We start from the raw sequence: 26954 nt of genomic DNA on the forward strand, positions 1-26954 counted from the left end.
GTCCTGCGCAATTCTGTTGAGACCCAGCCTGTTTGCTTTAGTATGTTTAACTGTAATCGTTCCTATGAAAATATGTCAGTAAACAGGTTAGACTTACCAGTAAGCTAAAGGAAATTGGTTTATGTTCACTGACTTTAAAAGGATGATTGTAAAAAGGTTGGTCACCTTCCTCTTCATCAGAATCATGGGGCTTATTCACAACCTCATCATCTTCTTTGCTTTGAGCAATTTGCTTACATTTCTGAAATAGAGAAAAACATTGCCAAAAGGCAGTCAGTCACTTCACACGCTTCAATATAAGCAAGCTCAGCTTTATTTATACTTGCCAAGAATCAGGTCCACACAGTTTCCAAATTAATGTGGGTAGTGGTTCTAAAGCTGGGCACAAAGACTGAAAATTGGCCAGTTCAGCAGGGACCATCTGAATTTCAAACGGGGCTATACACGGATAGCGGCAGATACAGCAAACTGTTATAATATTTTTTTGTTCAGACTTCTGGCTGAACAAAAAAAGCAAGAAAAAAAAAAACCAGCCATATGTACCCAGTTTTAGAGTGACCCCCTGGACTACTTCACCAGGCACAAGGAATTTGATGGTGATTAACCACTTACCCACTGGACACTTAAACCCCCTTCCCAACCAGACCAATTTTCAGCTTTTGTTGCTCTCACATTTTGAATGACAATTACTCAGTCAGGTAACACTTTACCCATATGACATTTCTGTCCTTTTTTCACACAAGCAGAGCCTTCTTTTGCCGTTATTTAATCACCACAGTATTTTTTTTATTTTTATTTTTGCGCTATAAAACGATAATTTTGTTTAAAAAAAAATGCATTTTTCTTAGTTTCTGTTATACAATTTTGCACGTTAGCAATTTTTAAATCATAAATGTTGCCAAAATGTATACTGCTCCATACAGTTGTGCTCATAAAAGTTTAAAACCCTAGGAGAAATTATAATTTCTAGGCCATTTTTCAGCGAATATGAATGATAAAAACACAAACTTTTCTTTCACTGATTGTTGGCGGTTGGCTGAAGCCATTTAATAATCAACTGTGTTTCTTCTTTTTAAATCATAATGACAACAGAAACTACCCAAATAATGTTGATTAAAAGTTTACATACGCTGATAACATGCACACAAGTTGACATAAAGGAGTTTGAATGGCTATTAAAAAGTGGTTGTAAACCCTTACAACCAACTTTGACCTACAGGTAAGCCTAGATTAAGGCTTACCTGTAAGTCCAAGAAATATCTCCTAAACCTACACGGTTTAGGAGATATTTGCCAAAAGACAGGCACCGCTGTCTACGGCGCATGCGCCGTAGACAGCGGTGCGCAGGCGCCCTGAGCGTGCCACGGTCAGCGGCGATATCCCGCGAGTGGCGGCTCCCGTGCGCATGCGCGGGAGTGACGTCATTGCGGCTTTACCGAATGACAGCGATGCATAGTAGTCCATTATGCTTTACCTTTGCAGGGAATGAAAGAGGAAGTAAACCCATCATGGTTTACTTCCTCTTTAAAGGTAACCATACTCACCTGTGATCTGTTTGCTTGGTGTGTGTGTGTGTGTGTGTGTGTGTGTGTGTGTGTGTTACATATACACACAGAGATATACCGTATTTATCGGCATATAAAATGCACATTCATTTTAAGAGGTAAGTTTTAGGAAAAAAAAAAACGCACATTTTTAATAATGAACTTTGAAACAAAATAAGAGTCAGTACCCATCTGCAGCCTGATCAATGCCCATCTGCAGCCTAGAGGGGACAGGGAGGGGCAGGACAAGCTCCGACAGATTACATACAGTGGGAATCTCTTATGATATTACAGTGGCCCAATGGCGGCCCAGAGACGGGACTTCCTATTACAGAGGCCGACAAGTAAACAGGAGATTCTAACGGCGCTGATCCCATCCTCCTCCCTGTCCCCTCCGAGGCAGCTAAAACTGAAGTATTGGTGTATAACACGCACACGCTATTTGCACCCGATTTTTATGGCGAAAAAGTGAGTGTTCTACACCAATACTAAAATAAATAAATATATATATATATATATTTATTTTTATTTTTTTCAATGAGTTTCTGGACTCATGACAGACCTTTGCATCTTTCATCCAGTGATGCACTGATGTTTCTGAGTTATGGGGGAAGCAAAAGAAAGAATCGTCAAAAGGATCTGTGGGAAAAGGTAGTTGAAATGTATTTAAAAAAAAAAAAAATTAAAAAAAAAAGAAGAAAAGGGATATAAATAGATATCCAAAGGAATTGAGTATGCTAATCAGGAGTGTTCAAACTCTAATCAATAGTGGAAAATGAGGGGTTCTGTTGAAAACAAACCACGGTCAGGTAGCCCAACTAAAATTTCAGCCACAACTGCCAGGAAAATTGTTCAGGATGCAAAAGAAAACCCACAAATAACTTGAGGTGAAATACAGGACTCTCTGAATACACGTGGTGTGGTCATTTCAGGATGCACAATAAGTAGACACTTGAAGAAAGATGGGCTGCATGGTCAACTCACCAAAAGAAAGCCATTACTACACAAATGCCACAACGTATACCAATTACAATATGACACACAGCACAGAGACGAGCCTCAAACCTTCTGGTGACCTTCAGTCGTTTGGAGTGATAAGACCAAAATTGAGCTTTTTGGCTACAACCACAAACGCTACATTTGGAGAGGAGTCAACAAGACCTATGATGAAAAGTACACCATTACCACTGTGAAACACGGAGGTGGATTACTGATGTTTTGGGGATGTGTGAGCTACAAAAAAGGCACAGGAAATTTAGTTTAAGTTTTAGTATATCATCAAAAAATACTGGAGGAACATTTGTATTCATCAGCCAGGAAGCTGCGCATAGGACGTACTTGGACATTCCAATATGACAATGTTCCAAAACACAAGGCCAAGTCGACCGGTCATTGGCTACAGGAGAATTAAGTGAAGGTTCTGGAGTGGCCATCTCAGTCTCCTGACCTCAATATCATTGAGCCACTCTGGGGAGAGCTCAAAACATGCAGTTCATGCAACACAGCCCAAGAATTTCCAGGAACTGGAGGCTTTTTGCCAAGAGGAATGGGCAGCGTTACATCTGAGATGAAGAGCCTCATGGTATCAAATACCACAAAAGACTTCAAGCTGTCATTGATGTTAAAAGAGCAATACATGGTATTAAAGTGATTGTAAAGGGTCTTAATAGGTCATACCTCCATTGTGAAGCTTGTTTTGCACAAAGTGGCGCCAAACCTGCTCTTCTGGGGTCCCCCAGCGGCTCTCGCAGCTTCTCCCCACATCTGTTAACACCCTCGAAAAAGCGCTTCCCCGAGGGGGTCAACTTGTGGGTGCACTCCTGAGTCCAGCTTTTGCATCTATAGACACTGAATGCTGGACTTGGCCCTAACCCCCCCCCCCCCCCCCGTTGGATTTGATAGACAGCAGCGGGAGCTACTATCTATCCAATCAAGAGCCGGGAGCCCATGGAGAAGCAGCCAGTGCATCCCGCTGAATGAATGAAGGGGTTCAGGTAAGTAAAGGGGGGGGGGGTCTAGGGGGCCAGTGACTGGCAGGGGTTTTTTCACCTTAATGCATATGATGCATTAAGGTGTAAAAACACGTTCCTTTACAACCCATTTAAGAACTGGGGTAGGTAAACTTTTGATTAGGGTCATTTCGGTAGTTTCTGTTAAAGTTTGTGTTATTCATATTCTTTGAATAATGGCCAAGAAATCTAATTCTGCCGGGGTATGTAAACTTATGAGCACAACTGTATCTTTGGTAAAAATAACCAAAATAAGACTACATTATTGGTCTTTGTGAAAGTCAGGGCTGATTCACACTGCTGTACAACATCGCACAAATCACATGCGATGTCTGTGCACTGCAAACTCAGCCATACAGATAGTATTGTGATACATCTGATAGACAGATGAGGCAGGAATTGCCAGTTCAGCGCCGTGGGTTCCTCAGATCCAGCCCACAGCGCTGCTGCACTCAAAGGAAGGAAAGAGCTGAAACGGGCATGCGCTGGCTTGTTGACAACCGATCGCTCCATCATGGGACAAAGCGATCACGTTGTCAGGGGCCGCTGTCATTGGCCCTTCACTGTGATCCTTTACCACCATTACACAGCGGTCACGGACATTGCGGGGGGTGCAGAGGAGTGCGATTATGGGAGCATGTCATAGCATGCCCTCCCAGAGCTATCCGACCGCGATGTACATGTCAGTCAGCTATGGCCCGGTCAGTAAGTGGCTAAGTTGTCCGAAAGGCAGCAAAATGCAAGAGTGCTATGCAGCCCTTACCTCCATGTATAAGAATGTTTTTGATTGCTTTTTCTGTGAGACTTTTCCTGCCTTATTCAATTGTACCATGCTATGCTGTTTTTATTTGTCTCTGCTTTGCCCTTATAGTAGAGCTAACCCTAAAACTATAACCTTACTAACAAAAAAACGTGCTTAGAGTATACAGACACTCAAAACAAGCAGTAAAAACACTTTAACCAGCTGCCGACCAGCCGTCGCAGTTGTACTGCGCCAAGGTGGCTGGGCTGTGCGAACAGACGTACTGGCATGTCGGCTCCTGCACTGGCTTTTGCGTGTGATCGCCCGCAGTGTGAACTTGCTCGTGGGTTTGGCTGACTATGTCCACCTGCGATCATGAGTAAGAGGCAGAACAGCGATCTGCCTTTGTAAACAAGGTGGATCCCTGTTCTGACAGGGGAAGAGAAACATCTGTTGCTAGTGATCAGGAACAGCGCGCTCTCTCTACTCTCAGTGAGCCCAACCCCCTGACAGTTAGAAAGCACCTCCCCGGGGAACACAACCCTTTCATCACCACTAGTGTTAACCCCTTCCCTGCCATTTATATAGTGATCAGTGCATTTTTATAGCAGTGTCACTTAGGGTCAGATTTGTCCATCGCAATGTTGCATTCCAGTTAAAAATCACAGACCACCACCATTACTAGTAAAAACAATAAAATAAAAAGTCCCTACATCTCCCCCCTATTTTGTAGACGCTATAACGTTTGCGCAAACTAATCAATATATACTTATGTGATTTTTTTTAACAAAACTATGTAGCAGAATACACATTGGCCTAAACTGATGAATACATTTTTTTTTTATATTTTTTCTTGGATATGTATTACAGCAGAAAGTAAAAAAAATGTTTTTTTTAAATGGTCTGTTTTTCGTTTATAGCGCAAAAACTAAAAATCGCAGAGGTGATCAAATACCACCCAAAGCTCTATTTGTGGGGAAAAAAAGGACATCAATTTGGTATAGAGTCGCACGACAGCGCAATTGTCAGTTAAAGTAACGCAGTGCTGTATCGCAAAAAATGGTGGCCTGGTCAGGAAGTGGGTAAATCCTTCCAGGGGTGAAGTGGTTAAACAAGCCTTCACTCATCTCTGCAGCTATAGGCATTGTAGAAAAGTTCACACTCTAGGCACTGAAATCACATTCCTCTTATTTTCTATGTTGGCAGAATATTGGCAGTTCCCCAGCGCTCTAATCTACAATAAATACCACTGTAAGCTGCTAGAACCCAATGAAATTTGCCTTAAAAGTCTCTAGCTCACAAAGCAAGAGGAGGTTAGCGATGGTTTTAAAGCTAATTTATTACTTGTTAATGTGGAACTACACGAGCACCACAACTCAGGTGTGCGCCTCATCTCCCATCGAAGGAGGGACAGAAATAGGGGGGTGAATTGCTGAAGTTATAACCACCCCCTTTAAACTTTCAAACAGCAACTGGACTGCTACTGAGAACCTACATGACAGATGAAGTGCCCCTGCTGGAAAAATAAAAAGTAAGGAAGAAAGAAATAACAGCTGATACATGATCATATGATTTCAATATACAACTACCATACTGGTGGATCCTATAAGAGAGAATAAAACTTTTGAGCAAAAGGGAGTTTAACAAGACTTGATGCCACTCATTAAAATTAGAAGAAAAGAGATTTAACCTTAAACTACGTAGAAGGTTCTTTACTGTAAGAGCGGCAAGGATGTCGAATTTCCTTCCACAGGTGGTGGTCTCACCAGGGGGCATTGATAGTTTCAAGAAACTATTAGATAAGCACCTGAACGACCGCAACATACATGGATATACAATGTAATACTGACATATAATCACGCACACGTGTTGGACTTGATGGACTTGTCTTTTTTTTAAACTTCACCTACTATGTAACTATCATGGCAACATTTGTTAACTATTTAGCCTATCCCAAATGGATTTTACGCGAGAATCGTGAGAGAATTGCGATTTATCTTCTAAGCAAAAAAGTTGCGATTCATTTTAGCCAGAATCGTGCAGCTCTACATCATCGCAGCATACACTTTGGGTTGTGACTCCGACCCCACAACCTGATAGGACCACATAGCTTTAAGTTCTAGAAAAGGCCCCAGCCCCAATATTCTCTAACTTTTCCTCACCTGTCAGGACCAAATGGATCGGTACCCCCTTATCGCTTCACCCCAGCCAGGTTCAAGCCTCTCCTGGGTGAAAATCCTTGCCTGTACAGCCTCTAAACGAGCTAGATGGAAGGAACCCCACTCTGGTGGTCTCAGGGGTATGCCAGCAGTTATATCACAAGCCTTAAACAGGCTTAACCATTTTGCAGAGGCACTCCAACTTTTTCTCTCTTCACCTAAGTCCTCTGAGCTGTGTAGTGCCACGGATGTGCCCCCTGCATGCGCCGAGCGCCTCTGCGGCATCTCAGTGACTTGTTTTGCCAGCTTCCAAAATGACGCCGCGTTCCACATCACGCTAGGGCGCATGCGCGAGCGTGACGTCATCATTACCTCTCCTGGGTAAGTGGTTCTTAGCTTGTGCATGCCCTCTCCTGCCTTTGCTCTGCATGTTCTTACTCTCCTGTGCCGCTCTTAGGTGGATTCGCCATCACTCATGGAACACGGAAAGGAGTACAGGAGTTGGAAGAACCCGCAGACATCCTTCCTAAAATTACAAAAACCTAAAACCCCTGCCTCTGGTGACCAGAAGTCCTTTTAAAGGTGTGTCCGCCTAGCCAGCTGTGGGAGGAGCCAGGCTCAAGAAATTCAGGCTGGCCTGGGCTGAAATAAAAGATCCTTGGACGGTAGCCATCATCCAATTCGGACACAGATGGGCGTTCAAAAGACGGGCCCCGAAGGACCAGTTCTGTTCAATAAACTTTCCAGCATCACGAGAAAAGAGACTGATTAGTAAAGTACATTCAGGATAGTCTCCAAAAGCGTGCGATAGTGGAGGTACCATTGCTTCAAACATGGAAAGGCTTTTACGTTCCACTATTTCTGGTCAAGTCAGGGGATCTGCGTCCTGTCCTTGACCTAAAAAAGCTCACCTGGAAAATTTGAGCGGAAACGTTCAAAATGGAAAGTTTGCAGTCGATCCTTCGGGCCATAGACTGAAAGCATCCAGTCTCCCAAGTTTATGTACAAGACGCATATCTTCATATCCCTATTTACGCTGCATTTCAGAAGTTCCTCCGCTTTACAATAAAGCGTCAACACTTACAATTCCAAAGTCTCCCATTCGGGATTTCTACTGCCCCGAGGACATTCACACAAGTCCTGTTACCAGTAATAGCCTCCTAGACCTAGAGTCCATCATTACCTGGACGACATCCTCCTTTCCGACAGCCAGGAATCTCTCGTTCGCCATCGGAAGATTTTGATTTCCACTCTGCAATATCTAGGTTGGTTGATAAACTAGGGGAAGAGCAATCTCTAGCCCACCCAGAGAATGGTCTTCCGGGGAGCCGAGCTAGACACCCGAGTGAATACAGTGCCGCTGTAGGAGAAAATCCCCCCTTTGGTCCAGGAAATAAGGAAGCTACTCCTGGCCACAACACTACCAGCCAGAGCGTGCCTCCGCATCCTAGGCTCAATGTCAGCAACCATTCCAATGGTCCAATGGGCAAAGTGGAACATAAGACCTCTTCAAATTTCGTTTGTGCGCTAGTGGGACTGCATCAATCAATTGCCATCTCAGAGGTCAAGCAGTCACTATGGTGGTGGACACAATTACGCAATCTGAAGAGATAAAAACATAGTCACCCCTCTACAAGAAGTGGTTACCTCGGATGGCAGCATGGAGGGGTGGGGGGCGCACTACCAATGTCACGCAGTCCAGGGCCGTTGGCCATTCAAGACGCAGGATACCATTTTAAACATCCTATAAATGAGGGCAGCATTCCAAGCCCTGATAGCCTTCAGCCCCCACCTAAGAGTGAAACAGGTCCTCTTGAGAATGGACAACAGAGGGGCTGTTGCCTACATCAACCGGCAGGGAGGCACCAGAAGCAGCTCCATGATGCAGGAAGTCCGTCCCGTTCTCGAAAGGAGAGGCTGCATCTCATTTCTAGATCAGGGTTGCTCCCAGAAAGTGGTGGAAACCTTACTCCAAGCCACAAGGCCTACTACCAACAGTACCTACAGGAGGATTTGGGAAAAAATGTCACCTTCGCACAACAGCAATCTTGGGACTCAACCTATCCGACTGTTTCACAGATTCTTGAATTTCTGCAGCCAGGCCTGGAGAAAGCACTCTGAAAGTACAAGTGTCAGACATATCCGCCTTGACTGGAGTCAAGTGGGCTCAGCATCCTCTTGTTATTCAGTTTCAGAGGGCTTGCCATAACATTGCCTAAAAGTTTCAGAGATGCAAGCATTATAGGCAAAGGAACCTTATAATGGTCTACCCAGACAGGGTCGTTTTGAGGCCTTTAGATCGCTTCATCCCAAAAGGTATCCTCATCTCTCCACTTTAACCAGGAGATTAAACTCCCAGCTCTTGTTATGGAGCAAGGCAATCCTCATCCATTAGATGTCAAGGGCAACATCTTGGCATACCTTACGGCAACCCACCCCTTCAGTAAGGCTGAAAACCTTTTAGTCATCCTGCATGGCTTTAGGAAAGGTCAAGCAGCATCCTCTGGCACCATCGCTTAATGGCTGGTGAAGGCCATCAAGAAAGCTTACTCATTTAGTAGATCACAAATATCTGAGGGCTTAAAGGCACACTACACCAGGGCAGTGGCAATCCTGGGCAGCCTACTGCAGAAACTATATGCAGAGCGGCCACCTGGTCATCTAAAATCACCTTCATGTCGCATTACAAGGTGGATTCCGCTTGGTTAGCGACAGTGGATTTTGGAAGAACTGTTATCCAGGCCAACTCTTCTATTCCTTGTAAATAAACTTATTCTGCATTCCCACTCAGTCTGCGAGTTATTCCCCAAAGTGTATGCTGCCATGATGAGACAGGAAACCAGAAAAATAGGATTTTTGTACACACAGTAAAATCCTTTTCTCTGAAGTTCACTGACCGACATACAGTGCCTTGCGAAAGTATTCGGCCCCCTTGAACTTTTCAACCTTTTGCCACATTTCAGGCTTCAAACATAAAGATATAAAATTTTATTTTGTGAAGAATCACCAACAAGTGGGACACAATTGTGAAGTGGAACGAAATCTATTGGATATTTTAAACTTTTTTAGCAAATAAAAAGCTGAAAAGTGGTGCGTGTAAAATTATTCGGCCCCTTTACTTTCAGTGCAGCAAACTCACTCCAGAAGTTCAGCGAGGATCTCTGAATGATCCAATGTTGTCCTAAATGACTGATGGTGATAAATAGAATCCACCTGTGTGTAATCAAGTCTCTGTATAAATGCACCTGATCTGTGATAGTCTCAGGGTTCTGTTGAAAGCGCAGAGAGCATCATGAAGACCAAGGAACACACCAGGCAGGTCCGTAATACTGTTGTGGAGAAGTTTAAAGCCGGATTTGGATACAAAAATATTTCCCAAGCTTTAAACATCCCAAGCAGCACTGTGCAAGCAATCATTTTGAAATGGGAGTATCAGACCACTGCAAATCTACCAAGACCTGGCCGTCCCTCTAAACTTTCAGCTCAGACAAGGAGAAGACTAATCAGAGATGCAGCCAAGAGGCCCATGATCACTCTGGATGAACTGCAGAGAACTACAGCTGAGGTGGGAGAGTCTGTCCATAGGACAACAATCAGTCGTACACTGCACAAATCTGGCCTTTATGGAAGAGTGGCAAGAAGAAAGCCATTTCTCAAAGATATCCATAAAGTCTAAAGTTTGCCACAAGCCATCTGGGAGACACACCAAACATGTGGAAGAAGGTGCTCTGGTCAGATGAAACCAAAATCGAACTTTTTGCCCACAATGCAAAACAATATGTTTGGCGTAAAAGCAACACAGCTCATCACCCTCAACACACCATCCCCTGTCAAACATGGTGGTGGCAGCAGCCTGAGAGACTGGCGTCTGTAGTGATCACCGTCCATTTCAGAGGAAAGAAAGATTTTCCGGACTGAATCCCTGGGGACCTCAACCACCAGATCAGAGAGTCCCTGACTGGCTGGCTCACCTGGACCTGTCGATCCAGGGACAATGGATATTTGTCCCATTTTGTCAAAATCTCCCTCTGCAGGACTCTGGTGTGGAACTGGGCATAAGGTAGTGCCTCGAAGAAGAAAAACCCTCGCTTTCCTGGAGTCCAATAGTAAACCCAGGTACTCCAGATGCTGGGTCGGCACAACCACCGACTTCTTTAGGTTCAACAGCCACTCAAATTCCCAGAGTCTGCATGGTGATCGCCAAGATGCTCTCAGGAGATCGTCTAGGTAACCCACGATCGCGATCCCACGTTGTCACAGCAACACCAATACTGGAGCCAGTACTTTGGTAAAGACTCGGGGGGCTGATGCCAGGCCAAAGTGAAGAGCCACAATAAAACCATCTGCAGAGCTTGAACCAGCATTCAGGAAGAGCCATCCAGCGTCCTGTATACACAGTGGACACAGGAAACAGCATGTGGGAGCACATGTAAAGCGGTCACAAGAGAACTGCGGTGAATAAAGCACTCGGCCTTCAAAAAAAATGGGCACCAATGCAACTAATAGGAAAAACCTATAGAAAATGGCTGCTGAGGCTCACAAGGGGAACCTGCTTTGCCCACAGCGCCATGCGGGGACAGGAAAAAATAAAATAAAAAATCACAGAACAGTGCTGCCTGCAATCAGCAAGAACACCTCCACAGACACCTTTTGGGACCCCCCAGACAGGGACCAGGACCAACGCTAGCCGCAAAGAGCCCCATACAGGCGAGAGACCCAGCGAACCCCCCGCGCGCGCGCACACACACACACACACACACACAGCCACCCCCCCCCCCAGGAGGTGGGAAGGAGGGGAGATAGGGACGTGGGAGTAGAGAAGGAGGTGAGGTGGCCCCCGAAGTGACCTCCCAGGGAATGCCCAGCTGCTCAACCCACCGAAGCAGGGAGAGTCCTGAAGAGCTGGGAGACATTCTATCACAGACCTACTCCTGCGCAGTTACAGGGTAGCAGCTGGCCCGGTATACTGTGATCCAGACATCAGTAGCCAGGTCATATGTATACCCCGGAGCATTGAAGCTCACCGACAGCCTCTGGAGCTGAGGTATGTCGTGACCTGCCGAGCCTTAGCTGCGGCCTGCACACGCTCAATGGCCGGACTGGGGAGAACACAAGGATAACTTAACCAGCCTGTCACCCAGCCAGCAGTTGATGAAAGATCCTGGGATCTTCTATCTTGTGCAAAAAACATCAAACCTGCATCAAAAAAAATAGACCAAAGGGCCCGCAGGGTTCCTAGGTCATCCTTCACTAGGCAAAATAAAACTGAGTTCTGCCTGGGAGCAGGGAGGGTTGTTAACACAGGGTCCGCCGCCCCGGGGCGGGACTAAAGTTCCTTGTATTGTGTTAAAATTTTTGGCCAAGTTCTCCTAATGGCAGGCTAACAAACCCATTTAGTTACAGAGAGGAGCTGTGTCAGTCGGTGAATATAAGAGAAAATCCTATTTTCTTTTGTTCACTGACTGACACAGATGCTTTTTTCTTGACCATAGGGACTTCCCCAAGCAGTGTCATAATAAGGGGTGGCAAACAGCATAAAAAACAACTTCACCCACAAACAGAAGCGCTCCCTAACAGGGGAGTTACCACCTTATCTAGCTGCATCAGAACTTGTGGTTAACAATGCAACAGTGCATTATACTCAAAAGGTAACTATTTTATCAAAAAAACTGAAAAAAATAAGTGCAATTGCAACATTACACGGCCGCCTGCAAAACTTTGACGCCAAAAAATGCATCAGCCGATGCGCTTACATTCACTTTGTAGTATTTTGTACAAGTGTAAAACGGACGACTAAGTTGGTGCCTTAAACACTTGAGCGACTGACACTTCATGTCAGAAAGCCCAAGAGTTCCAATTGCCCTGGTGGAATGGTCCGTGACAGGAAAGGGGGGCACCTGCCCCTTCAAGGCGTAAGCCTGTACCACAACCTGTCTGATCCACCTGGAAATGGTGGTCGACGAGACTGAAACGAACAAAGAATCTGACTTCCAAAAGGAAGCCGTGGCACACAAATACACCCTTAGAGCCCAGACCACATCAAGGGAATGAAGGGCCACCTCCTTAGGATGTGTCGGTTTAGGACACAAATATGGTAACACAATGTCTTCATTGATGTGGAACGTCAAAACCACCTACAGCAGAAAAGAAGGTTGCGGAAGCAACACCACCTTATCCTTATGGATAACCAGAGAAAGCAACTTGCAGGACAAGGCTGCCAGTTCCGAAACCCTCCTGGCAGATGTAATGGCCACTAGAAAGACCACTTTCTGGGAAAGAGTCAACAAGGGAATGTCTCCGATATTCTCAAATGGGGGTTTCTGAAGCGCCGATAACACCAGGTTCAGATCCCACGGGGGTACCGGTGGACACCAGAGAGGAACTACATGTCGATCCCCCTGAACAAAGGTGCTCAACTAGAGAGAGACGCCAGGGGGTCGCTGTAAAAAGACCGCCAAGGTTAATATTTGTCCTTTAATGGTGCTCAGAGCCAACTTATGGTCTATTCCTCGCTGTAGAAACAGCAGGATCCTGGAAATGGAATAGGTGCGCGGATGCCATCCTTTCTCCTCACATAGAGATGTACGCCTTCCAGGTACGATTTATCTTCCGAGAAGATTAATTCCGTTCTCTCAACATATTTGAAATCACAGAGTCCGATAGGCCCCGTGCCTTAGCGCCTGGCTCTCAATCGCCAGGGCTAAGCAGGATGGAGAATTGAACCTTGAGACAGGTGGTCTTCTCGCATCAGTAGTCGCCAGGGAGCGTCCGCAACCAGGCGTACTAGGTCGGTGTACCAGGGGCACCGAGGCCAATCTGGGGCAATCAGAATTACTGGAATCCCCTCAGTCTCCACTCTGCGAAGCAGACGTGGTAGTAGCTTTAGCGAAGGAAAGGCATAGATCAGTCGGTACTGACCCCATGGAGCCACCAGCGTGTTTTACACATCTGCCCAAGAACCTCGTCCTGGATACGAATCTCGGCACCTTCCGGTTGAGACGAGAAGCCAGGAGATCCACGTCTGGTGTGCCTCTTCACAGGCACAGTAGCTTGAACACTTCCGGGTGCAGCGCCCAATCTCCTGGGTCCAGCATCTAGGTAGTCCAGCTGCCAGTTCTCCACTTCGGGGATGTAAATGGCCGATAGGGCCAGTACATGTTGCTCTGCCCACTGAAGGATGTGAGCGACCTCTTGTGCTGCAGATGAGCTTCTTGTTCCTACTTGATGATTGACATATGCCACCGCCGTGGCGTTGTCTGACTGGATGCTGATCGGACACCCTCGTAATCTCAACTATGTGGAGAGACAAAGCCTGATCGCTCGGAGTTCGAGCACACTGATCGGCAACTTGGGTTCCTCACCTGACCAGAGACCCTGGGTCGACTGTACTCTCAGTACTCCACTCCAGCCGGTCAGGCTAGCGTCTGTTGCGATCAGTCCAATGCAGAGGTAGGAATGACTTCCCGGACCAAATTGCCGGGAACTTCAGTCACCAAAGCAGGGAGTCCTTGACTGACTGGCTCACCTGAATCTGCCGATCCAGGGGTGACGGAGATATGTCCAGTATAAAAGGACATAATCACAGGGAAAACCGGAGTTAGACTTACCGGTAACTCTTTTTCTAGGAGTCTTCCAGGACAGCCCGAGATATAGGGCTCCTCCCTCCGGGACAGGAAACACGTCAACCCAATCAGATAAAAAGGGTGGTCCTCCAGGCCCTCCTCAGTTTTACTCCAAGAACCGCCGGAAGGCTCTGAAAGACATAACACACTAACAACCACGTTAGTACACATCCTCACCACTTAGTCCAACTTAAACAACTTTGGGTGGGAAACCAGGCTGTCCTGGAAGACTCCTAGAAAAAGAGTTACCAGTAAGTCTAACTCCGGTTTTCTCCTATCGTCTTCCAGGACAGCCTCTGAGATAAGCAAGGAACTCACCTTGTCAGGGCGGGACCACTGCCTTGAGGACCTTACGTCAAAAAATCTGTTACTTATCAGACAAATCCAGATGGTAATGTCTTGCAAAAGTAGAAAAGCTGGACCCAGTTGCTGCCTTGCAAATCTCCTCCGGAGAGGCTCCAGCCCTCTCTGCCCATGAAACAGAAATTGCCCTGGTAGAATGTGCCTTAACTAAGGGAGCCTACTTCCCCTCTAAATCATAGGCTTTCACTATCGCCATTCTTATCAACCTGGCGATAGACAATTTGGACGCCTTGCAGCCCTTGTGGGCGCCTGAAAAAATTAACAAAAAGTGAATCTGACTTCCTGAAGTCATTAGTGGCTTCCAAAAAAACTAAAAGGCTTCTTCTGACTTCTAAAACTCAAAGATCCCACCTCATCCGTCTGAAGTTGAAAAAAATGTTGGCAAAATAATGTCCCGTGTCCTATGAAAAGTAGACACAACCTTAGGGAGAAAACTAGGGTCAGTCTTAAGCACTACCCTGTCCTCTAAAATTAACAAAAACGGCTTCCCTGATCAAGAGCGCTTGCAGAGGTGATCGCTATCAAAAAAATTGTCTATAGTACTATCCATTTAAGGGATGCCTTCTCTAAGGGTTCGAAGGGATATCGGGTCAAAGACCTAAGGACCAAGGATAAATCCACGGTAGGACAGGTCTTCATCTTCACAGGCCTGGATCTAGCCAGAGCTTTAAAGAAGTTCCTGACAAAAGGATTCTGCTGGAGAGGAGACTGAAGGAAGACACTTAAGGCCGCCACCTGTACCTTTAGGGTGCTGAGAGAAAGGCCCAGCTCTACCCCCGCCTGCAGAAAATCTAAGACTGCCGGGACCCTGAGATGTCCAACTCCCTGTTCTCGCAACCAGGAGTTAAACCTTTTCCCTATCTTGGCATAAATCGCTCTAGTTACGGGCTTACGGCATTCCAACAAGGTTTTGATCACTCTCTCTGAAAAACCCTGCGATCTTAAGAGCTGTTCCTCAAATACCAGGCCGCAAGCTTGAGTCTCTCTATCTGAGAATGTAGAATGGGCCCCTGGGAAACCAAATCCTCCCTGACCCGAAGTAACAGCGGAGGGTGAACGGCCAACCTCTTCAGATCGGCAAACCAGGGTCTCAGCCAAAAAGGAGCCACTAAGATGAGGTCCGTAGCTTCCGTCAGGAACTTCTGCAGAACCTCCGCAACCATCCTTACAGGAGGGAAGGCATAACACAGACCGAACTGCCACGGATTGGCAAAGGCGTCTATCCCCCTGGCCTGATCTTGCAGGTGAATGGAAAAAAAACTGTCACCTTCCTGTTGCCTTCTGCTGCAAATAGGTCTATTTCTGCCCGTCCCCAGCATGACACAATCGCCTCGAACACCTCCCTGTTGAGTAACCACTCATCCTGGCCTACCTTCTGCCGACTGAGAAAATCGGCCAGCGAATTCTGAGTGCCCTTCAGATGAAACACTGATATCGAGGACAAGTTCCTCTCGGCCCAGCAGAAGATTCTGTCCGCAACAGCCTGCAGCGCAGAGCTTCTGGTTCCCCCTACTTGTTCAAATAAGCTACCGCTGCAACATTGTCTGACCGAACCTGCAGATCCCGGCCCTGTGTACTAACGCCTCTTGCAGGCCAGACCCCAACAAGTGGTCCCCTGAAAAAAGTAATCCGCACAGCCTTAATTTCGAAGCCGCATTCCCCGTCCAGGTCTTAAGCCATACGGCCCTTCTGGCAGCATTCACTAACGCAGCAGACCTAGCGGCTAATTTGACTGACTCGTGGAGGCGTCGGCCAAAAACCCCACTGCCTTGAACAGTAATGGGAAGGACTTCAACAGTTGTTGCCTGGAAGTGCCCGCTGAAATATGTGACTGCAGCTGTGTAAGCCAACACTCTAAATTCCTTGCCACACAGGTGGCTTCTAAGGCTGGTTTAAACCCAATCGAAGAGGCATCCCAAGCCCTCTTAAGCAGCACGTCTCCCCTCTTGTCCATGGGGTCCCTGAGTGAACTCATATCATCAAAGGCCAAATCTGTCTTTTTAGAGACTTTAGCCAAGGGGGCATCAAGCTTGGGGACCTTGTTCCAGGGATGCATCGTATCAGTTTTAAAAGGGAACCTCCGTTTAAGGCTGCCTGAAAAAAACGGCCTCTTTTCCGGCTGCTCCCACTCCAGCAGAATTGACTCAATCAGCGATTTATGAACGGGGAAACCCCCATCTTTCAGTGCACTAGACCCCTGATACATAAAGTCCTGCTTTGAAAATTGGATCTGTTCTTCCCTGATTTCCAGCGTGTCATATATCGCTTTAAGAAGATCACCCACGTCGTCCAAAGAGAACTTGTATCTGGACGACCAAGAGGACTCTTCCTCCCCCTCTGACTCAGAAGTAGACTCTGTTCGAGAGGAAGCTAGCGACCTTGGTACCCTCTCTTTATCTACCTCTTCCTCCTGACTTGGCTCAGACAAGGAAGGCATGCTCACAGCCCTGGGTAAGGAGACAGAAGGACCCTGCATCCTATCCATCATACTCTTAAACAACTGGAAAGTGGATGCAATCTCATCCTTTACGGATGTCAAGACTCTGTGACAAGCTGCCACCGAGTCCTCCTTCACAAGGCTACTGACACAGTCCGGGCAAAGCGGCTTCTCCCAACCAGTGCCTAACTTAGCCCCACACATGGCACATTTCCTTCTGGGCAAAGGTATCTGGGTTCTGTCCTGTTTGTTTGACCTAAAAGAGAAGAAAAACAGGGTCCCATTAGAATCCCACCCCTGACCGACACCACCGTGCTTCTAGGGTCTGCTTAAGAAGTGCCCCCCTCACCAGCAGGTTCCCCACCCCGGGAGGGTACTACAGTCAAAGTGACCCCTCAACCCCCCAGTGTAAGTCCTGGTCTGCCCTCACCAAGCTTACCTGGGAGGTGCTGAAGCCTGCTGAACCGGAGTCCACCTGCACCACTGTGCCCTCCATGGTTCCGGTGTTCACTCAGTCTCCCTGAGCCTTTACACCACTCCAGAGGGCCTTGTAGCCACGCCACCGTGCCCAGAGGACTGGAACAGGTCTCGCGGCAATCCCTGATGATGCGATTCCGGCGGAAGTGTCTCTCTCGCACTTCCGAACGCTGGAACGCAAAAACTCCGCCCACTCACGTTCCTTAGAACCACATCACTCCATGCAGTACCCCAACGCCAGCGAGAGTATCCGAACGTCTCTCGCCTGCCATCCAACCGGCCAGGTACGAGTGGTTAGCGTGATAGTGGGGAGATTGTCGCACATCGGGGTCCCATTCTCTCCGAACGTTTCATGGCAGCGGGACTGATAGTTACCCTCTCCTCCCTTCAATCGGATCGAGGGGTGCTATGGGCAAGGTCCACCAGGTGCTCCCCCAGGACAACCCCTGAGAAAGAGCTCCCCCCCATTCGGCAGGAAACACAAAAACTGAGGAGGGCCTGGAGGACCACACCTTTTATTTGATAAGAAACCTGTATATGTGGGTGGGGGATGTACTGTACTAAATACAGTATAATGGTGAGAAATGGCAGACAAACAGATCAACCCACCCTCTCTCTCTACACCCCTCTCCTTCCTACCCCTCCCCAACCCCCCCACTTCAAACACCCCTTGCCCCTCTCTCACTACCACTCCTCTTACTACCCTCTCTGTTCCTACACCCCTCTCCTACCCCTGCCTCTCCCACTATCCCCCTATTTCTACACCCCCTCTCTCCCCTCTTCTCCCTCCTCTCTACACACCTCTCCTTCTCCCTCCCCCACTACATACTCTTCCTACACCCCCCTCCTACATCCACCCACTCTCTTAATACCCATCTCTAACTACACCCGCTATCCTAATTCCCCTTCTCCAGCACTCTCTCACCTGCCCCTTCTCCCTCCTGCTCTCTCCCCTTACTCCATCTCTCCTAATTTCTCATCTCCCCATCTCTCGCTTGCTCCTAGACATATATACACACGACAGCAAGGCGGCTCTGCTGCTACAGATCACATATCTAGTACGTGATCTTCCGGGTAGGGAGTGCACACCGCCGGTGACCCGGCCGTGCTGTGACTTAACACAGCAGATGATCACCGGGTGCAGGTGCAACCACCGATCATGAATTTACACAGGACAAAGCCCTGCCTATGTGAACAAGGCAGAGCTCTGTTCTGTCAGTAAAAGATTTTCTTTACCTGCAAAGGGGAATAAAATCCATGATTTCCCTTAGTAAAAGCACCAATCACAGAACACACATATACTGGCTAGGCACACATTTAACCCTTCAAATGCCCGTTTAACCTCTTCCAAGCCAGTTTCATTAGTACAGTGACAGTGCATATTTTTAGCACTGATCACTGTATTGGCGTCACTGGTTCCCACAAAATGTCAGCTAGTGACCAAATGTCTGCTGCAATATCAGTGTCTCTATTTTTACTAGCAACGACGCCAAATTCCAATATATATACCAAAGTTTGTTGCCACTATAACTTATGCAAACCGATCAATATACACTTATTTGGATTTTTTTTTTTTTTTTTACCAAAAACATGTAGCAGCATGCACAGTTTTGATTGTTTACATATGTTTTATAGCAAAAAAAAATCTCTCTCTCTCCCTCTCCCCGTCAAAATTGTCGGTCTTTGTTATTAGCCCAAAAAAAAAAAAACACCCCAGAGGTGATCAAATAGCACCAAAAGAAAGCTCTATTAGTGGGGGAAAAAAGTGCCATATTGCAATAAATGGCCTGGTCATGAATGGAGGCAAGTCTTCCAGAAGTCAAGTGGTTAAACCTGGAAGTGCCCAACAGCTTATACGGGAAAAAAGCCAGAAACTTCCAGCAGGCTATGCTACAGTTAATATTTGAAATGAGCGCTATAAGCAGCTTAGCTGGAAAATGTAGGTGGAGTTTGTAAAGCTGTGGCGAGTGTGGGCGGGGACACGGGGGCCCTGTGATCTCCTATAGCCCTAGGGCCCCATGAGTTGTCAGTCCGTGCCTGGTATGGGCTGCTCAATCTAAAATGCCCAGGCCTATTTGTCTTAGTCCGGGCCTGTGTAATGTTAAATCTGGCTCCCACAGACTGGCTTACAGTATGTGCTGACGTGGTACAAAGATAAGTCCTGTTAATTTATGAAAGTGCTCCTAAACGACAGAAAATCGTTCAAACCTCACCACCATGGGCAAGACCAAAGAACTTTCAAAAGACATTAGGGACAAGATTGTAGACATGCACAAAGCAAAAAGCTTGGTGAGGAGACAAATGTTGGAGCGATTATTCGCAAATGTAAAAAATACAAAATAACCATCAATCATCCGTGGTGTGGAGCTTCATCTAAGATTTTGCCTCATGTGGTAGGAAAGAAAAGTGAGGAATTAGACCAGAACTACACAGGAGGAGCTTGTGAAAGATCTAAAGGTAGTTGGGACCACAGTCACCAAACCATTGGTAACAATATGCCGTCATGAATTGAAATCGTGCAGCGCCTGCAAGGTCCCCCTCCTCAAGAAGGCACATGTACAGGCCTGTCTAAAGTTTGCCAATGAACATCTAAATGATTCAGAGAAGGATTAGGAGAAAGTGCTGTGGTCAGATGAGACCAAAATGTAACTCTTTGGCATTAACTCAACTCGCTGTGTTTAGGGAAGAAAAATGTTGACTATGACACCAAGAACATCATTCCTACAGTCAAGCACAAAGATGGAAACATTATGCTTTGGGGGTGTTTCTCTGCTAAAGTTACAGGCTGACTTAGCCGCAGTGAGAGGCCAACGGCCATGTATTGTAAAATCTTGGATGAGAACATTCTTCCTTCAGCCATAACACTGAAGATGGGTCATGGATGGGTCTTCAAACACGACAATGACCCAAAACATACCGCCAAGGCAATAAAGAAGTGGCTCAAGAAGCAGCACATTAAGGTCATGGAGTGGCCTAGACAGTCTCCAGACCTTAATCCTATAGAAAATGTATGGAGGGAGCTGAAACTTCGAGTTGCCAAACAGCCAAGAAAGCTTAAAGCGGGAGTCCACCGGGACTCCGCGTTTTTTTTTTTTTTTTTTTTAACCACTTGCTTACTGGGCACTTAAACCCCCCTCAGTCCCAGACCAATTTTCAGCTTTCAGCGCTGATGCACTTTGAATGACAATTGCGCGGGCATACAACACTGTACCCAAATGAAATTTTTATCATTTTTTTCCCACAAATAGAGCTTTCTTTTGGTGGTATTTAGTTACAGCTCGGAGTTTTATTTTTTGCTAAACAAACAAAAAAAGATGCAAAAAAAAATAAATAAATAAATCATGTTTTAATAGTTTGTTATAAAATTTTGCAAACGGGTCATTTTTCTCCTTCATTGAAGTGCGCCGATTAGGCGGCACTGATGGCTGCATTGGTGGGCACTGATGGGCTGCATTGGTGGGCACTGATGGGCTGCATTGGTGGGCACTGATGGGCTGCATTGGTGGGCACTGATAGGCTGCACTGGTGGGCATTGATAGGCATAGTTAAGGCGGCACTAATAGGCACAGATAAGGCGGCACTGATGGGCAAAGATGGGCACAGATAAGATGGCATGGATGGGTGGCACGGATAAGTGGCACGGATGGGTGGCACGGATGGGCACTGATAGGTACCACTGATAGATGGGACTGATGGGCACTGATAGGTGGCACTGATAGGTGGCTCTGATAGGTGGCTCTGCTGGGCACTGATGGGCGGCACTGCTGGGCACTGATGGGCGGCACTGCTGGGCACTGATGGGCGGCACTGGGTCGCAGCACCTTTGAGGCAGATTGTGGGCACTGTGGGTGGCACTGTTGGTGGCACTGCTGGATGGCACTGTGGGTGGCACTGTAGGTGGCACTGTGGGCACTGATGGGGGGCACTTACTTTTATTCAGGATGGCACGGCGGTGGGCAGGTGGGCACTGGCAGGGGGCAGGTGGTCAGCTGTATTGCTGGCCGTGATCGGGACTGATGTCCCGATCACGGCCGCCGGTGATCGGCTTTTTTTTTCTCTCCTCGCGCTGTTAGCGCGAGGAGGAATAATAGCCGATTACCGGCTCCGTTCTATCACATGATCAGCTGTCATTGGCTGACAGCTGATCACGTGATAAGGGGTCGGGATCGACCCCTTGCACGGATCGGTGATCAGGCGAGTCTCACGGACTCGCCGATCACAGAGCGCGCCGCGCGCGCCCCTCAGGGGGCGCGCAGGCCGCTCGTATCCGGGACTACGTCAATAGATGTAGTCCCGGAAATGTAGGTCCGCGCTAATGCCGTCATTTGGCAATAGCGCGGATCTGTAGTGGTTAAAGCCAGCAGCTACAAATACTGCAGCTGCTGACTTTTAAATAGTGACACTTACCTGTCCAGCGCGCCCGCGATGTCGGCACCCGAAGCCGATCGCTCGCTCGTCTGTCGGGTCCTGCCGCCGCCATCTTGGGTATGGGAATCAGGAAATGGAGCCTTTCGGCTTCATTTCCCGGTTTCCTACTGCGCATGCGCGAGCCGCGCGGCGCAATCCGGACGGTCCCCGCTGCCTCTGGGAGCTGTGGGTTTCCCAGCAGGCAGCGGGGCACTTGCTGAAGGGGGCGGGCGCTTGCGGAAAGGGGCGTAACGTACGCCCCTTTCCGCAGAGAGCTAGCCCGGAAGTGGGTGCAGTTACCTGGATTATCCAGGTAACTGCACCCTCCTCCCCCCTGAAAGGTGCCGATTGTGGCGCCGGAGGGGGGGGGGGGATTCCGATGAGCGGAGGTCCATTTTAGGGTGGACCTCCGCTTTAACCACCTCAATACAGTGCACTTACACCCCCCCTTCCTGACCAGATGAATTTTCAGCTTTCAGCGCTCTCACAGTTTAAATGACAATTACTCAGTCATGCAACACTGTACCCATATGAAACTTGCTTCCTTTTTTCCACACAAATAGAGCTTTCTTTTAGTGGTATTTAATCACTAGTGGGGTTTTTATTTTTTGTGCTATAAATAAAATAAAACGTAAATTTTGTGGAAAAAAAAAATGCCTTTTTCTTTGTTTGTGTCATAAATTTTTGCTAATTAGTAATTTTTCTTCATAAATTTTGGCCAAAATTTATACTGCTACATATCTTTGGTAAAAATAACCCACATTAGTGTATATTATTTGGTTTTTGTGAAAGTTATAGAGTCTACAAACTATGGTGCCAATCACTGAAAATTGATCACATCTGATCAGGCCTTCAGTACATCAGGTGTATCATTTTTTGAGACACTAACAAGTCAGGAAAATACAAATAGCCCCCAAATTACCTCTTTTTAGAAAGTAGACATTCCAAGGTATTAAGTAAGTAGCATGGTGAGTTTTTTTTTTAGTTGTCATTTTTCCCACAATTCTTTGCAAAATGAAGATTTTTTTTTTTTTTTTACAAAATTGTTATATTATCAGGTTATTTTTCACACACAGCATATGCATACAACAAATTACACACCAAAATACATTCTGCTACTCTTCCCAAGTATGGCGATACCACATGTGTGAGACTTTTACACAGCCTGGCCACATACAGAGCACCAACATTGATGTAGTACCTTCAGATGTTCTACGAGCAAAAATGACGCATCTCATTTCTCAGCCTATTACACTTTGAAGGCCCTGGAGTACCAGGACAATGTAATGACCCCATTTTGGAAAGCAAACACCCCAACGTATAATCTGTGAGGCATAATGAGTCTTTTGAACGATTCATTTTTTTCCACAAGTTTTGGAAAATGTGGAAAAAAATGAAAACAATCAATTTATAAGATATTTCTAACACATAGCATGTACATAGCAAAAATTGCACAATGGCGACAGATCCCCTTTATTTGGGGGGGGGGGGGGGAGGAATCCGTGTGATTGGTGTACACTGTAAACGCTAACGAGATGTTACAGCAATCTCCTCCTCACACACGATCGGTGTGTGAGGAGGAGAATCCGGTAACGTCTCGTTAACGCAGTTTACATTTTAGTGATCGGCTGTGAAACGATCACAGCCGATCATGTGGGTAAACAGCCAGCCAATGGCTGTTTACCAGCGTCAGTGACGAGCAGTGTTCCCCGGATGTGCACATGCAGCGCGCTCACGCAGTGCACAGTGGTGGTGTGACCATCTGTGATCGGCCGTGATGAAGTCACGGCCGATCCTGTGGTAAACGGCCATACCCAATGGCTGTTCACCCCCTTCGGTGGCGAGCGGTGTCTCCATGACACGCCACCACTGAAGGAACAGGGATGTGCGCGCATTCCCTGTTTAAACGGGAGGATGTCATATGATGCCCTCCCTCCACAATAGGTGCTCCGCCTGGCTGTCATTTGACGGCCGGCGGTAGGAAAGTAGTTAAGATTTAGAGCAGATCTGTGCAAACTTGGTAACCAACTACAAGAAACGTCTTACATTCATGCTTTCCAACAAAGGATTCTCCACCAAGTACTAAATGACGTTTTGCTTGGGGATCAAGTACTTATTTTACTCACTGAACTCCAACTCAGTTTATAAAATTAGTATCATGCGTTTTTTCTGTATTTTCATTGATATTCTGTCTCTATCACGCTAGACCCTTAGTGGGCAAACTTACAAAATGTGCAGGGGATCAAATTATCAAAAATAAATAGCAATAATTTTTTGTCCCACTGTATACACACACACACAGAAAATGCATTAAATATCTATACAAATTTCTTAAAACTAAAATTTCCATACTTCAGTAAGTTCTTGAATTGTAACGCCATATGTCCTGTGGGTAGTCTTCTCATCAACAGGTGCCGAGGGTGCCAATACTGGCTTCAAACTTGCTGGTAAGGGCATACCAGCCTTAACACACATGGCAGCTGCATTAGCTTTGGCTATTTCCAGAAGCTGAGCTTTGTCTAAAAAAAAAAAAAAAAGTAATTTTATACCATGAATAAAGAGCAGTGTTAGTTACCTGCATTTATTTTCAAAAGCAATATTGCGCTCACAAAACAAAAAAGCATTTGCAAAAAGCAGCATTTTAGCAGCCTGATACATAACTGATAGTACACCTAAAGTTTACCAATACCATGTCCAGCGATAAGGCTTTTGAGATGTCTGCTGTAGTGTGATGGGCTTTAAAGTGGTTGGGCATAAAGATAAAAACCTTCTGTGTGTAGCAACCTCCCTCAGTACCATCTCTGTCTAGCGATGTGCCTCAGCCGCCCGGTGTTCTGACATATAGTGTCCGGCCATCTAGACGTGCCCGCCCCATACTGCACAGGCGTAGCGCTTGCGCAGTACGGAGCAGAAGGAGATTTGGAAAATATCCGAAGATAAACGGCGCCTGCGCCGTGAGTTGAGGTGCAAGCCCCACCATCCAAATGGACAAAGGGCGGCACATATTAGAGGGCCCCACGAAGGCTCGCTACGGGCACAGACTCGCTGCGCTTGGCTCTTTTTATTCTATGTCCACTTGGATGGTGGGGCTAGAACCTGGACTCACGGCGCAGGCGCCGTTCATCTTCGGCTATTTTCGGAATGTGGTTGTCCTGTGTACTGCGCATGCGGACACTATCCGATGGGGGACATTATGTGATAGGACGCCGGCACTCTACCTCCCGACTGGCTGTTTATGAATGTCCTGGAACTCACTCGAACCACTTAAAGTGGAATTCCACCCATAAGTGGAACTTCGACTTTAAGCACTCCTCGTCCCCTTACATGCCACATTTGGCAAGTAAATTTTTTGGGAGGGGGAGTAACTAGTTTTGACAGTCCCAAATCCTGCTTAGGTCTTGACGCCTAGGCGACGTGTCCTCTTCACCTGGGCGGCCCCTTCCTCTCTGCAATCTTCTGGGACACATCATAGGTCCCAGAAGATTGCCTGGCCATTTGGAGAGCGCATGCACAGAGCGCACTTGGCTGTGAAGCCACAAGTGCTCACACCTGCAGTAAGGAATGAGGCGTCTGGCAGCCTGCATCGCTGGACCATTGGATAGGCGAGTGTGTTTACACTTTTTGTAGCTGCTGACTTTTAATAAACCTGCGAACGAGTGGAACACTGGCTTTAAGCGGTTGACACCGCTGCATCAGACAAAAAAATTAAAGCTCTAATAAACCCCAAAAAACAAAACAACAACAACAACAAAAAAAAACCATTGCAGTTTTACCAATCTTTTGATGTGGTAGCTGCATTATTATACGTCTATTTTCCTATATTTTCGCTTGGTTCTACGCTAGATGAAGTAACAGACACAACTGGACAGCATTATTGTCAGTCTGATGAGAAGGCAGTATTAAGGCCCGTACACACGATCTGACTTTTTGATAACAAACATGCAAATTAGCTGCAAATTAGTGTGTACGCTCCATTGTAGGGCTGGGGAAAAAAGTTGAGTTTTTAGGCGAGGCCGCGGCTTCGGCCTAGTCCGCGAAGCTGGACGCCGTGGACTAGGCCGAAGCCTCGCATAAAAACTCCTGCCCGCAGCTCCTCAGGACCGGCGTGGTGTCCATCAAAAAAAATATATATTTTTTTTTTAAATCGCCCAGCTCTACGCCATCAGACAAACTTTTTCGGTTTTCAGATGACAAATGTTGGCTGTGCGAACAGAAACTATTAGACAACGTAAGTCCGATGGAGCAAAGTCCGATCGTGTGTACAGAAAACCATTGGATTTTACAAACGCATGCTCAGAACCAATGCAAAAGATCAGACAACAATACAGAAGTTGACCAAAGGTGGCGGTAAAGCGCAGAAAAACCATGTGATTTGGTGAAAGTTGGCTGAAAAAAGTCCAATCGTGTGTATGCTTAACAAGTTCACAGGCAACGCCCTTTGTACAGAAATCCACGGGAAAGTTTTTATAAAGTCCGATCGTGTGTATGAGGCTACACATTTAGATGGACTTAAACATATTAAAGTTGAACTCCCTTCTAAGCATTCACAGTAAAATGTTTTTTTTCTTATGGGATAAAGGTTCTACATAAAAATAGCAGCTGTCCATTGTAAGCACCCCCCTGTAAGTGTTAAATGGTTTGTCCCAAACCTTTGACACTTTTCCTGGACAGCTTGGTCTCATGAAGTGATTGTAAATTATCATTATTTTTTTTTCAACAAACATCATACTTGCCTCCACTGTGCAGCTTGTTTTGCACAGAGTGGCCCAGAACACCTCCACCTCCACAGCTCCCGAGTCAAGCATTTGCGTCCACAGACATGAATGCCAGACTCGGCCCCACATCATTGGATTTTATTTACAGCAGCGGGAGCCCATGGGTGCGCTGCTATCAAACTATCCTTTCACGAGCCAGGACCCGTGGAGGGGGGACAACGCATCCTCGACAGAAGATGAAGGGGCTCAGGTAAGTAAAACGTGGGGCTGGGGACTGCCAGATGTTTTTCACCTTAATGCATAGGATGCATTAAGGTGAAAAAACACACAGGCTTACAACCCCTTTAAAGGAAGCTGAAATATAACAGACTCACTGGCGGGATAAAGTGTTTTAAAAGAAAGACAAGTACATGAGTAGTTTTTCTTTTTCTTTCAACCCAGCAGGGCTTGGGGGAAAAAAATAAAAAAAATAAAAGACA

General features: G+C 46.6%; 1 protein-coding gene across 7 annotated transcripts in view; it reads right to left on the reverse strand.

Moving 5' to 3' along the window:
- SON (SON DNA and RNA binding protein) overlaps positions 1-26954 on the reverse strand; it is a 199636-nt gene that overhangs the window by 84656 nt on the left and 88026 nt on the right. For all 7 annotated transcript variants that reach the window (XR_013274367.1, XR_013274369.1, XR_013274368.1 and 4 more), the window contains exons 4-5: positions 24113-24279; positions 98-241 (exon numbers count right to left, since the gene is read on the reverse strand). Coding sequence is in view for 3 of the 7 variants with exons in the window: in XM_077479939.1 (XP_077336065.1) it covers positions 98-241; positions 24113-24279 (311 nt within the window). In the remaining 4 variants the exon portion in view is untranslated. The remainder of the gene's footprint in view (positions 1-97; positions 242-24112; positions 24280-26954) is intronic.

Source organism: Lithobates pipiens, unplaced genomic scaffold (assembly GCF_037356315.1).
Source record: "Lithobates pipiens isolate NorthernLeopardFrog02 unplaced genomic scaffold, aLitPip1_a1.2 Scaffold_16, whole genome shotgun sequence".
In the NCBI taxonomy this organism is placed as follows: domain Eukaryota; kingdom Metazoa; phylum Chordata; class Amphibia; order Anura; family Ranidae; genus Lithobates; species Lithobates pipiens.